The 13,628-nt window shown below is 38.2% G+C and overlaps 1 protein-coding gene across 1 annotated transcript in view; it reads right to left on the reverse strand.

Moving 5' to 3' along the window:
- Nucleotides 1-13,628, reverse strand: part of EVA1A (eva-1 homolog A, regulator of programmed cell death) — a 595,363-nt gene that overhangs the window by 431,705 nt on the left and 150,030 nt on the right. The window contains exon 2 of the mRNA XM_053709620.1: nt 8,468-8,682. Coding sequence (XP_053565595.1) covers nt 8,468-8,682 — 215 coding nt within the window. The remainder of the gene's footprint in view (nt 1-8,467; nt 8,683-13,628) is intronic.

The following is a 13,628-nucleotide window of genomic DNA, read 5'->3' on the forward strand; positions in this document are numbered from 1 at the left end:
CACACACAAATATATATATATATATATATATATATACACACAAATATATATATATATATACACACACACACACAAATATATATATATATATATATACACACACACACACACAAATATATATATACACACACACACACACATACATTCATACATACATATATTTATATATCACAACATGCCCCCACATTTTCTGCCAGTAGAAAGCAAATTATTTAGAGCTTTGGCTGCCAGTATACACATACACAGCAGAACTGCCAGTAATACTCACAGAGAAATATTTTAACACCCCATAGTTAACAGTAAAAAAAAAAAAACAACACACAGACACAGCACAAATTTCACTCCACTGTTTCCGGGTAACAAACAAAGAGCAGTGTCAACTTAACATCATCATTTTCTCCCTCCCATTCAGGTTTTTAGGGAAAGAGCATACCAGCATCAGTGCCAACTGTGCCAACATGATAAAAGCAATAATAATAGTTGTTAATAATTTTTCAGAATATAAAAAAGGGTGTTAGTTTAAGACCTCAAATCATGACTGTCTGTAAGAATTGGAGACTCAGTTCTACTGGGATGATACACCCTCTTAATCTTTTACACTGCACCCCACTGGGCTTGTTGGGCTGAGGAGGGTGAAAATTGCCCTTTCCTGCAACTTTCCCTTTATGCCTAACCAGGCCCCAGAAATAAAAGCTCAGTCACAGAACAACCAAAATGCCTACTCCACTTGCCCGGACTGTGCCCACTGAACAACTTTACATATGGGCCTCCCTGGAAGAGTCCACAGTTTCCCGACTCATGCACGGAGCTCTGGCAGGTAAATATTTGCTCCCTCGCATATTTCTGGAACTGCAATTGCTTTTGGGAAAGATAGATTTGCATACATCTAAAGATATTACACAATTTAAAGGGATAGGAAAGTCAAAATTAAACTTGCAAGAATCAGATTAGAGCATGCAATTTTAAGACACTTTTAAAATCTCTTCCATTTTCAAATGTGCTTTGTTCTCTTAGGGGCCTATTTATCAAAGGTCTTGCAGACTTGATCCGACAGTGCGGATCAGGTCCGCAAGACCTCGCTGAATGCGGAGAGCAATACGCTCTCCGTATTCAACATTGCACCAGAAGCTCACAAGAGCTGCTGGTGCAACGCCGCCCCCTGTAGACTCGTGGCCAATGGGCCGCCAGCAGGGGGTGTCAATCAACCCGATCGTACTTGATCGGGTTGAATTCCGGCGATTCCTGTCCGCCTGCTCAGAGCAGACGGACAGGTTATGGAGCAGCGGCTTTTGTGACCGCTGCTTCATAACTGCTGTTTCTGGTGAGCCTGAAGACTCGCCAGAAACACCATCCATTGTTGAAAATGAATATGCGCATATCCTACACTAGTGGGAAGTAGCTGGTGATTGGTGCCTGCATAAATTTGTCTATTGTGATTGGATATTTGGTTGCCTAGATGTGTTGAGCTAGCTGTCAGTAGTGTAATGCTGTTTCTAACAAGGATAAAAAGAGAATGAGGCATATTTTGATAATACAATTATTGTATGTTCTATCTGAATTGTGACATTTTTTGGACATCCTGTCCCTTTAAACAGTTATTGTAGTATATTGCATATAACATGAAATAATAATGTAATAATCATTCAAGAGATAGTGATATGAATACAACTCGAAGCCCTGCACAGGTCAATAGGAACAGCTGGTGACATCTCATTGACAACAATATTTGGTTAAATGTTCTAGACATTTGTTAATGACAATTGAATGGCAGCTTTTTAAAACTTCATGGCTGGAGGGTCTTGTAAATCATCATTCTGCAATTGTTTGCAAACCCTCTTAAAGGCAAAAAGATGGTTTTCCAGGGTAGGTTTTCCTGATAAATAAACATCTTTCCAATGGATTTTGTTAGAAGCTTCTCTGAGCATGTCTTTTATTTACACAGTGTCATCACTTACTGTGTGTTTCTGTTTGCATTGCAGATCATGTGCACAAACCAGAATAAAACCTGTTGAAAGTCTGGTAAAAATGAGAACTTTACAAATATCCCTGGAGTTTCTATTTCAATATTATACAGACAATAGCTTAAAATCTAAAGGAAGACACTAATTAAAATGACCTCATACACAAGTACAGAATCTGTTATCATCTTAAAGGGATATGAAACCCAAAATATGTGATTCAGACAGAGCATAACATTTTTATAAAAGAGTTTCCAATTTACTTTGATTATCAGATTGGATTCATTTCCACTGTATTTTATATTGAAGAGATACCTAGGTAAATGTCTGGGGTCTATGAGTAACAGTACTGCTATCTAGCGGTCTTGTATATGGTTAACATTCTTGGTAAACCTCTGTCATATAGTGTTCCAGACACATGCTTATGTCCCTGCTTTTAAACTAAAGATACCAAGAGAACGACAAAAAAAATTAATAATAGAAGTAAAATTAGAAAGTTGTTTTAAACTGCATGAAAAAAAATGTTTGGGTTTCATATCCCTTTAATTTAAAGCTAAATACTTATGGAGTTGAAGTTACCTGTAGTTAGGGTTCCCAGGTATCCAGTACTGAACTGGACAGTGCAGTATTTCAATAGGTTGTCCAGTGAAATTTATAGGAAAAAACCTGGGCACTTAAAGGGGCAGTCTACACCAAAATTGTTATTGTTTAAAAAGATACATAACACCTTTACTACCCATTCCCCAGCTTTGCACAACCAACAGTGTTGTATTAAAGGGATACTCAAGTCGAAATTAAACTTTCATGATTTAGATAGAGCATGCAATTTTTAAACTACTTTCCAATTTACTTCCATTAAAAGGACAGTATACACCAATTTTCATATAACTGCATGTAATAGACATTACTATAAAGAATAATATGCACAGACACTGATATAAAAATCCAGTATAAAACCGTTTAAAAACTTACTTAGAAGCTCCCAGTTTAGCTCTGTTAAAAAGGTAGCTGGAAAGCCCACTTTAAGTGGGAAATAACAGACACTCCCTCTGCATATGAAAAGACCCTTTACACAAACAGGAGCAAGCTGGAGTAGTTATACCTCAGTATTCTCCTAAAACTTTGGGGCTTGGTTAGGAGTCTGAAAATCAGAGCAATGTTATTTAAAAATAAGCAAAAACTATATAAAAACAACCTGTATGGGCTATATAAATGGATCATCTACAAAACATTTATGCAAAGAAAAATCAAGTGTATAATGTCCCTTTAACAAAATGTGCACAGTCTTTTTGATATTTACACTTTTTGAGTCACCAGCTCCTACTGAGCATGTGCAAGAATTCACAGAATATACGTTTATGCATTTGCGATTGGCTGATGGCTGTCACAAGATACAGGGGGAGTGGAAATAGACAGAACTTTGAAATTTGTCAGAAAAAAACTACCACTCATTTGAAGTTCAGACTAAGTGATATTGCATTGTCTTTTTATTATGCATTTGTTGATTATGCAAATCTACTGTATTTACTAGTCCTTTAATATACTTTATAACATTTAAACCTCTAAACTTCTGCCTATTTCTAAGCCTCTACAGGCAGCCTCTTATCACATGCATTTGTATTGGCTTTTCACAACAAGAGACTGCTAGTTCATCTGTGCCATACAGATAACATTGAGCTTATGCCCGTGGAGTGGTGCAGGACACAGCACTAATTGGCTAAAATGCAAGTCAATAGATAATAAATAGCCCTGATATAAGGGGGCTGTCTACAGAGGCTTAGATACAAGGTAATCACAGAGGTTAAAAGTCTATTAATATAACCGTGTTGGCTTTAGAAAACTGGGGAATGGGTAATAAAGGGAGTAGACTGTCCCTCTAAATGTCCTTTGATGAAAAAGAACTTTCATTTACATCAGTGTTTCTCAACCACGGTCCTCAAGTACCCCCAACAGGCCAGGTTTTCATTATATCTGATCTTGAGCACAGGTGAAATAATCAGCTGATCAGTAACCATGGTAGCTAACCTGCTCTCACCTATAAGCTGATTATTTCACCTGTGCTCTAGTTCAGCTATAATAAAAACCTGGCCTGTTGGGGGTATTGAGGACTGCGGTTAAGAAACACTGATCTAGAGCGTCCAATTTTAAGATACTTTTCACTGTACTTCTATTATTACATTTACTATGATCCTTTGATATCCTTTGTTAAAAAGCATATTTAGGTAGGCTCAGGAGCAGCACTGTACCACTGAGAGCTAGCTGGTGATTGGTTTCTACACACAAATGCCTCTTGTCATTGGCTCACCAGAGGTACTTAGCTTGGTTCCACTAATGCACTGCTGATTCTAACTATGTGTTTAATCTCTTTACAGGTCACAGGCTGGACCAGGGCAGTCTCTGATTTCACTTTGGAAACCAAGACATTTTCCCTAAAGAAAAGCCGCAAGAAGAACAGCAGGGCAGAGCTCCCAAACCACGACAATCCGACAATATGCTGCACGGTTCTGATATTTGTTGCATGAAAAAAGTTATTGAAAAGACATTCTGCTAGATTACGAGTCTTGCATTAGCCTTAAAAAGCAGCGTTGAGAGGTCCCAGCGAACATACCGCCAATCCACTTACGTAAATTGCGTATCCCATCTTTTCAATGGGATTTTCCTAACGCCGGTATTACGAGTCTTGGAAAAAGTAAGCGGTACACCCTCTCCTGTCAAGACTTGTACCGCATTTAAAAGTCAGTAGTTAAGAGTTTTATGGGCTAACGCCGTAGCATAAACCTCTTAACTAAATTGCTAAAAAGTACACTAACACCCATAAACTACCTATTAACCCCTAAACTGAGGGCCCCCCCACATCGCAAACACTAAAATAAATATTTTTAACCCCTATTCTGCCGACCGGACATCGCCGCCACTATAATAAATATATTAACTCCTAAACCGCCGCACTCCCGCCTCGCAAACACTACTTATATTTTATTAACCCCTTATCTGCCGTCCCTAACATTGCCGACACCTACCTACATTTATTAACCCCTAATCTGCCGCCCACAATGTCGCCACCACTATATTAAATGTATTAACCCCTAAACCTAAGTCTAACCCTAACCCTAACACCCCCTAACTTAAATATAATTTTAATAAATCTAAATAAAATTACTACAATTAAATAAATAATTCCTATTTAAAACTAAATTACTTACCTATAAAATAAACCCTAAGCTAGCTACAATATAACTAATAGTTACATTGTAGCTATCTCAGGGTTTATTTTTATTTTACAGGCAACTTTGTATTTATTTTAACTAGGTACAATAGTTACTAAATAGTTAATAACTATTTAATAACTACCTAGCTAAAATAAGTACAAATTTACCTGTAAAATAAACCCTAACCTAAGTTACAATTACACCTAACACTACACTATAATTAAATTAATTACCTAAATTAACTACAATTAATTACAATTAAATTAAATAAACTAAAGTACGGAAAAAAACCCCACTAAATTACAGAAAATAATAAAATAATTACAAGTTTTTTAAACTAATTACACCTAATCTAATCCCCCTAATAAAATAAAAAAGCCCCCCCAAAATAAAAAAAAATCCCTACCCTATACGAAATGACAAATAGCCCTTAAAAGGGCTTTTTGCGGGGCATTGCCCCAAAGTAATCAGCTCTATTACCTGTAAAAAAAAATACAATACCCCCCCAACATTAAAACCCACCACCCACACACCCAACCCTACTCTAAAACCCACCCAATCCCCCCTTAATAAAACCTAACACTAACCCCTTGAAGATCACCCTACCTTGAGACGTCTTCACCCAACCGGGCAGAAGTGGTCCTCCAGACGGTCCGAAGTCTTCATCCTATCCTGGCAGAAGAGGTCCTCCAGACAGCCAGAAGTCTTCATCCAGGTGGCATCTTCTATCTTCATCCATCCAGAGCGGAGCGGGACCATCTTCAAGACATCCGACACGAGCATCCTCTTCGTTCGACGGCGACTGGAACAATGACGGGTCCTTTAAATGACGTCATCCAAGATGGCGTCCCTTCAATTGCAATTGGCTGAAAGAAGTCTATCAGCCAATCGGAAATAAGGTAGAAAAAGTCCTATTGGCTGATCCAATCAGCCAATAGGATTGAAATTTAATCCTACTGGCTGATTGTATCAGCCAATAGGATTGAGCTTGCATTCTATTGGCTGATTGGAACAGCCAATAGAATGCGAGCTCAATCCTATTGGCTGATTGGATCAGCCAATAGGATTTTTTCTACCTTAATTCCGATTGGCTGATAGACTTCTTTCAGCCAATTGCAATTGAAGGGACGCCATCTTGGATGACGTCATTTAAAGGACCCGTCATTGCTCCAGTCACCGTCGAACGAAGAGGATGCTCCGCGTCAGATGTCTTGAAGATGGACTCGCTCCGCTCCGCTCTGGATGGATGAAGATAGAAGATGCCGCCTAGATGAAGACTTCTGGCCATCTGGAGGACCTCTTCTGCCCGTTTGGGTGAAGACGTCTCAAGGTAGGGTGATCTTCAAGGGGTTAGTGTTAGGTTTTATTAAGGGGGGATTGGGTGGGTTTTAGAGTAGGGTTGGGTGTGTGGGTGGTGGGTTTTAATGTTGGGGGGGTATTGTATTTTTTTTTAAAGGTAAAAGAGCTGATTACTTTGGGGCAATGCCCCGCAAAAAGCCCTTTTAAGGGCTATTTGTCATTTAGTATAGGGTAGGGATTTTTATTATTTTGGGGGACTTTTTTATTTTATTAGGGGGATTAGATTAGGTGTAATTAGTTTAAAAAACTTGTAATTATTTTATTATTTTCTGTAATTTAGTGGGGGGTTTTCATACTTTAGTTTATTTAATTTAATTGTAATTAATTGTAGTTAATTTAGGTAATTAATTTAATTATAGTGTAGTGTTAGGTGTAATTGTAACTTAGGTTAGGGTTTATTTTACAGGTAAATTTGTACTTATTTTAGCTAGGTAGTTATTAAATAGTTAATAACTATTTAATAACTATTCTACCAAGTTAAAATAAATACAAACTTGCCTGTAAAATAAAAATAAACCCTAAGCTAGCTACAATGTAACTATTAGTTATATCGTAGCTAGCTTAGGGTTTATTTTACAGGTAAGTATTTGGTTTTAAATAGGAATTATTTAGTTAATTATAGTAATTTTAGTTAGATTTATTTAAATTATATTTAAGTTAGGGGGTGTTAGGTTTAGGGTTAGACTTAGATTTAGGGGTTAATAACTTTATTATAGTGGTGGCGACGTTGTGGGTGGCAGATTAGGGGTTAATAATTGTAGGTAGGTTGCAACGACATTGGGGCGGCAGATTAGGGGTTAATAAATAAAATGTAGGTGTCAGCGATGTTGGGGTGACAGATTAGGGGTTCATAAGTATAATGTAGGTGGTGGCGGCGGTGTCCGGAGCGGCAGATTAGGGGTTAATAAGTGTAAGATTGGGGGTATTTAGACTCGGGGTTCATGTTAGGGTGTTAGGTGTAGACATAAATTTTATTTTCCCATAGGGATCAATGGGGCTGCATTAGGAGCTGAACGCTGCTTTTTTGCAGGTGTTAGGCTTTTTTTCAGCCAAATCAGTCCCATTGATTCCTATTAGGAAATCGTGCACAAGCATGTTTTACCTGCTTACCGCTAACGTAAGCAGCGCTGGTATTGAGGTGAGATGTGGAGCTAAATTTTGCTCTCCGCTCAAGCGCTGTCTGTAGGTGAGCGGTGAGCCAAAACTGCTCGTTAACACCGCAAGCCTTACCGACAAAAACTCGTAATCTAGGTGATTGTTAGTATAGTATAGTAGTTCACTTTTTATAGAAACAGAATTTCTTGTATTGAGGAAAAAATTAAATTTATTTAATGCTTGTGAGGCATTGTCATTATCTATTAATAAAGTACTAGTGAGTAATAAATTAGTACTTAAAAGGGACAGTCAACTGCATATGTATTTTCCCTTTAATGTTTTTCCAAAAAACAGCTGCAGAGTATAAAATGTAGCAGAAATTGATCCTTTAGGTTTATTTTTATATATTAAATAGATTAATCTTAATTGAAACTACAACCCAATGAAATGCATTGAGCTTGCAGGGAGAACAACACTCATTATCTTATTTCTCTAAATACACAAAGCCCTCCTTATCTTATTTCTTAATGTATACACAAAAACAATACTTAGAGAGAACAAATGAGAATGAACATTTTAGTACCTCTACCCTACACATGTCCACAAACAAAGGCAAAATATTGTTATAAAACACTGACAATAGATTTAAAAACTCTATGCTTTGTGAGTTCATTAGAGAAATTTCACTGTTGCTCACCATAATCTAAATGTATATGTACTGTACATATATAACAAACAAAACACACTCTTAATAAATAATATATGAATATCAGTTGCTGTAGAAGTATCAAAAAATATCTTTAATAAGTCTAAACTCTAATATTTTAAGTAATTCTACGAATGAACCTGTAGAGCTGTAGTGGTTGAACAGGAAACATCTTCTTTAAGAAATGTTGCAAAGGACTGTGGGTAACGTGACGGACACATCTGATGGCTGGGCATATTGCGACCATAAAATGAAGACTGAATGCTGATGGTTGTTCTATGAGGACATTTGAGCGATATATATTCTCCATCACAGGCTCGTAACGTATAATTCTTCAGTACCCTGGAAATGTAGCCTGCCATAAAAGAAAAAAATAAATAAATTCAAATTTAGCAATATTTTATCCCGAAAAAATAGAATCATATGATTGTACAAATGGTGTTAAAAATATGTAACTACAGTTTTCCTGCATTTGAGGCACTTTATATGTTCTTCTGAAGCAGATAATACTCCTTCTTAGCAAATTAAAGCGATGATGTACTAAAAAACAGGTTATCCATATGAAAAAGGACCATTTTATATCTACGTTTTTTCCGTAAAAACTAAAACCATCAGTACCAGCCATATACTTTCTGCTAATGCTCATTGGTTGATAAGTATATTTCCCACAGTTCTGTTCTTACAGAGGGACACACCTAAAATGAATACAATGGTTTAAAGGTTTCATATTTTACAAGAAGCAAATAAAAGAATGTTTGTGTTTTGGGACATTAAAATAAAATAAAGCTTATTAGAGCCAAATATTTTAGTTCACTACTTCATGAATACAACTGGTATTTCTTAAGGAGCAAAATAGCATTATATACATTTCAAGGGACATGAAATCCAAAATTTTCTTTCATGATTCAGATAGAATTAAAAAAAAATTCAAATTGACTTCTATTCTACAAATTTACTTTGTACTCATAGAATTCTTTGTTGATCAGCATACCCAGGTAGGTAGCGTGCACATGCCTCGAGAACTATTTGGCATCAGTTTACAGGAATGCTTTTAACTAGGCATGGGCAAAATTTTTGGATTCGGCATTCGTGAATGGAACGAACGAATATCGAATACGGCTGCCGGCAGCTGCATCTGTTTCATTTCGGTGCTTGATATATCAGTGTGAGTAAACAGGCAAAGATCTGGATTTGCACAGATCTCTGTGTGTTACTCTTTAGCACTGATATATCCGATGCCAAACAAAACGAATGTTGCTGTCTACAGCCATATTCGCCATTTGTTTGCCAAAATATGGCTCATGCCTACTATTTAACTCATATGCATTGTGTAAACACTGCTGCCATCTAGTGCTTAAAAGTTTAAAGTAATCTTGCAAAACTGCAGCTATATAGTGTTCCAAGCACATGCAAGATGCCTAAATAGGTATGCTCTTTAACAAAGAATACCAAACAGAACAGTAAATTTGATAAGAGAAGCATATTGGATTTTTTTTTTTAACTGTATCTGTGTAAACCATGAAAGAACTAGATTAGGTTTCTTTAACTCAGGGCTATCCAACAATTTCAAATAATATTGGGCTTTTTTTTTCACTTGCAGCGTTCTATGTTACAGAGCTCAGTTCACTGCACATTACTAACTAAGGCCTCGCTTCCATTGAGTCGTTAAAAATGGAGCCGTAAGCTACCGAAGCAGACGACAGCTAAAAGTAATTTACGGCTCCATTTTAGTACCAGGTTTCCATTGAAAAGATTAGTGTGTTGAGCGCAGTCGCTCTTTTCGGCCGTACATAAGATGTCGGATTTGTCGAAAAGCGCGCCATAACAAGTGCATTGCCATGGTAACCCGACCTCTGTCTATAAGAATAACGGTTTGCGCCTGCGCTCTTTACCTGTGATCGCCTCTATAGAGAAAGACACGGGAGCTAGTTGAGTTGGTAGGAGTTTTGGGTTTTTGAGAGTTGTTTGAGAGTTAGTGGAGAGTTTGATATTTTATTTTCATATATTCTGATTGTAGGCCTCATATAATATTAGGAACACACACACACATCCATACATTAGTTAATTAACACACATTAGTTTATACACACAAACACACACACACACTTTTATTTGATACAAACACATTCACATTTTTTTTTATTTCATTAACCCCCATATCCCCATCTTCCTTTATTACTCCTTTCATTAATCCCTTTATTCCATCCCCCCTTTGACTACCCTTCCCTTCCTCACTATATAACTTTTTTTTTTATATATACATTTTGTCCATCCTATTTATTTTTTTTTACATCCCATATTTTTTGTTTCATTTGACTATATAGCCCACCCCTTTCTTCATTTGCATCCCTTATTATTTTTCGATAATTTTGTTATAATCCTCTTTAGTTTTTCCTTTTTCATTTACATCCCTTTGTTTATTTTCACCCCCACATTTTATTTTTATTTTGAGGGATATAGAATAGAGATAGTTAGGGTCTAGATAGGTTAGGTAGTTAGTTTTGGGGATATTTAATTTAGGGTTTAGTTAGGTGAATTAGTGTAGTTAGGTAAGCTAGGGACTTTAGTGTTAGGTTAGAGTTAGGGAGGAAGGAGAAAGGGATGGATAGGCCTAGTGGAGTTGGGAAGGGGGTGGCTAGGGGGAGGGCAGTGGAGAGGGTGGATAGAGGGAGTGGGAGGGGGGAAGTAGTGAGGAGGAGTCAGCCTCAGCTAGGCACAAAAAGAAGAGGGAGAGTGGGGCAGACTGTGGCAAGTGGGGGTGGGGCTGGTGGTAGCCTGTCACAGCCTGCAGGGACAGAGGAGGTAGAGAGGGCTGGTCCCCAGTCACAGGAGGGAGAGTCTGTGTCTGCTGGCCCTTCAGGTGTGAAGGGCAGGCTAAGAGAGGAGAGGTACTCTGAGGAGGAGAAGGAGGCTCTTGTTGAGGCCTACTTGGAGAGGGCACCTCAGCTGGAGAACCCTAACCTGAGGGCGGGTGTCCGTAATAAGCTGTGGGAGGAGATTCGAGTGGCAGTCAGCTGCTTAGGACGTAATCGTTCTACTGCCAGCATTAAACACCGCTATCATGACTGCAGGAAGGAAGCCAAAGCTAAGCTGGCACAGCAGGCCAAATATGCACGTGGGACAGGTGGTGGTCCTAGCAAGAGAATACACTTAAGGTCATGGGAGGAGATGCTGTCCAATGTCATCTCGGATGAATCTGTTCATGGATGTAAGGGGACAATGGACACCTCTGTGCCACCTGAAGAGGTGTATGAAGGTGAATATTCAATATTAAATATAACCATATATGTGATGTATATATGTTGTATATCATAAATACCCATCTGTGTTTAGCTATGAATCTAAATTTACATAGTTGTATTTAATATGTTCAGCAAGCACTCTGTATTGTATATCTGCTCCGACAAGCAAGAATATTGATTATATAATATCCAAGAATATTAAGCATTTCATATAAATCATGTGTCATTTTCCTTAAAGGGACACTGTACCCAAATTTATTATTTTGTGAATCAGATACAGCACGCAATTTTAAGCAACTTTCTAATTTACTACTATTATCAATTTCTCTTCGTTATCTTTATATGAAAAAGAAGGCATCTAAGCTTTTTTCTAGGTTCAGAACTCTGGACAGCAGTTTTTGATTGGTGGATGCATTTATCCACCAATCAGCAAGGACAACCTAGGTTGTTCACAAAAAATGGGCCACCATCTAAACTTACATTCTTGCATTTCAAATAAAGATACCAAGAGAATAAAGAACATTTGAAAATAGGAGTAAATTAGAAAGTTGATTAAAATTGCATGCTCTATCTGAAGCACAAAAGAAAATATTTGGGTACAGTGTCCCTTTAACAATGTTCCTTTAAGACACCGTCTATAAAGATTCATCAGTTATGGTCATATATGCTTGGATTTTATCCCAAACACACTATATGTGTGTGTATGTGTGTGTGTGTGTATGTGTGTGTATGTGTGTGTGTGTACATATATACACATAAATATGGAATATAATAGTCTGTATTGTTATGCTACAAAGTAATATATTCTATTAGATAGATAATGTAAACATACCGTATATTTATTTGTAGGTTCCGAACAGGAGGAGTATGAAGCTGCACCAACACCACAGCAGGATGTTCCTACATTCACTGAGGAGGAGGAGGATATCTATGGCGACACTACCTCCTATATCAGCCTCTTAGAAGATGATATCCAGCAGCCTAGGGCATATGAGGTGGAGGATGTATCATGTCCTTCTCCATCTACCTTGGAGACAACATTTCATGTTCTGGGTTCTGAACCCCAGCAGACTCATCCTCCTCAACACTGGCAGTTCATGCATACTTCGCAGAAACAAATGGCAAAGCCCCCACAGCTATACCCACCGCAGCAGATGATGCACCCCCACAACATCCTCCTCAGCAGCAGATGATGCACCCCCACAACATCCTCCTCAGCAGCAGATGATGCACCCCCCACAACATCCTCCTCAGCAGCAGATGATGCACCCACCACGACATAATTATCCTCAGCAGCAGATGATGCACCCACCACAGCAGCATACAGATCTGCATCATCTGTACTATATGCCTCCCACTCCTATGGCACAACAGGAATCCACACCACCACCCACTGCACCCACCAATGTATTGCCAACAGTGCCATCACAGACAACCTCACAGTCACCAATACGGAGAGACAGCCCTGGAACCAGCCAATTATTGGTTCCTGAGACACCAACTGTACAACAGGGTCCGGCACAGTCCCAGCAGGATGATCTACTGAGGCTCATACATAGAGAGCTTAGGCTGTCCAGGCTCCAGCAGCAGCAGGATTTCAGGAGGATACAGAGCCAAATGGACATCCATAATGCCTCACTCGTCCGCCTGGCAGAGGCAGTGGAGAGGCTCGCGGATAGGCCCCAAACTCCATCCTCCCTTGCATCCTCTGTCATCTCCCTGCAGGACCCTGAATCCCGGTTATTAGCCTCACATTCAGCTGGTGGGCGTCGCACAAGACGCCACACTGCCCCCCTAAGTACCTCTCCTCCAAAGTCAAAATCCCGCTGCAAGAATTAATTAATATTCTTTTTTTTCCACCCAAGATATATCATATCTAATTTTTGCACTAAAGCACTTTTTTAAGTGCGATTTTAATCTCATAAATATGCATCCATTTTTCTAATCCAAATTTGAACATATATCTTAATATTATTCTAATAGCTGTTTATCTGCTAAAAATTAACAGCTTTATTCATTTTTATTTCACATGATGTCAATTAATATGCAGGTGTACATT

This window comes from Bombina bombina, chromosome 4 (assembly GCF_027579735.1).
Source record: "Bombina bombina isolate aBomBom1 chromosome 4, aBomBom1.pri, whole genome shotgun sequence".
Taxonomy (NCBI): domain Eukaryota; kingdom Metazoa; phylum Chordata; class Amphibia; order Anura; family Bombinatoridae; genus Bombina; species Bombina bombina.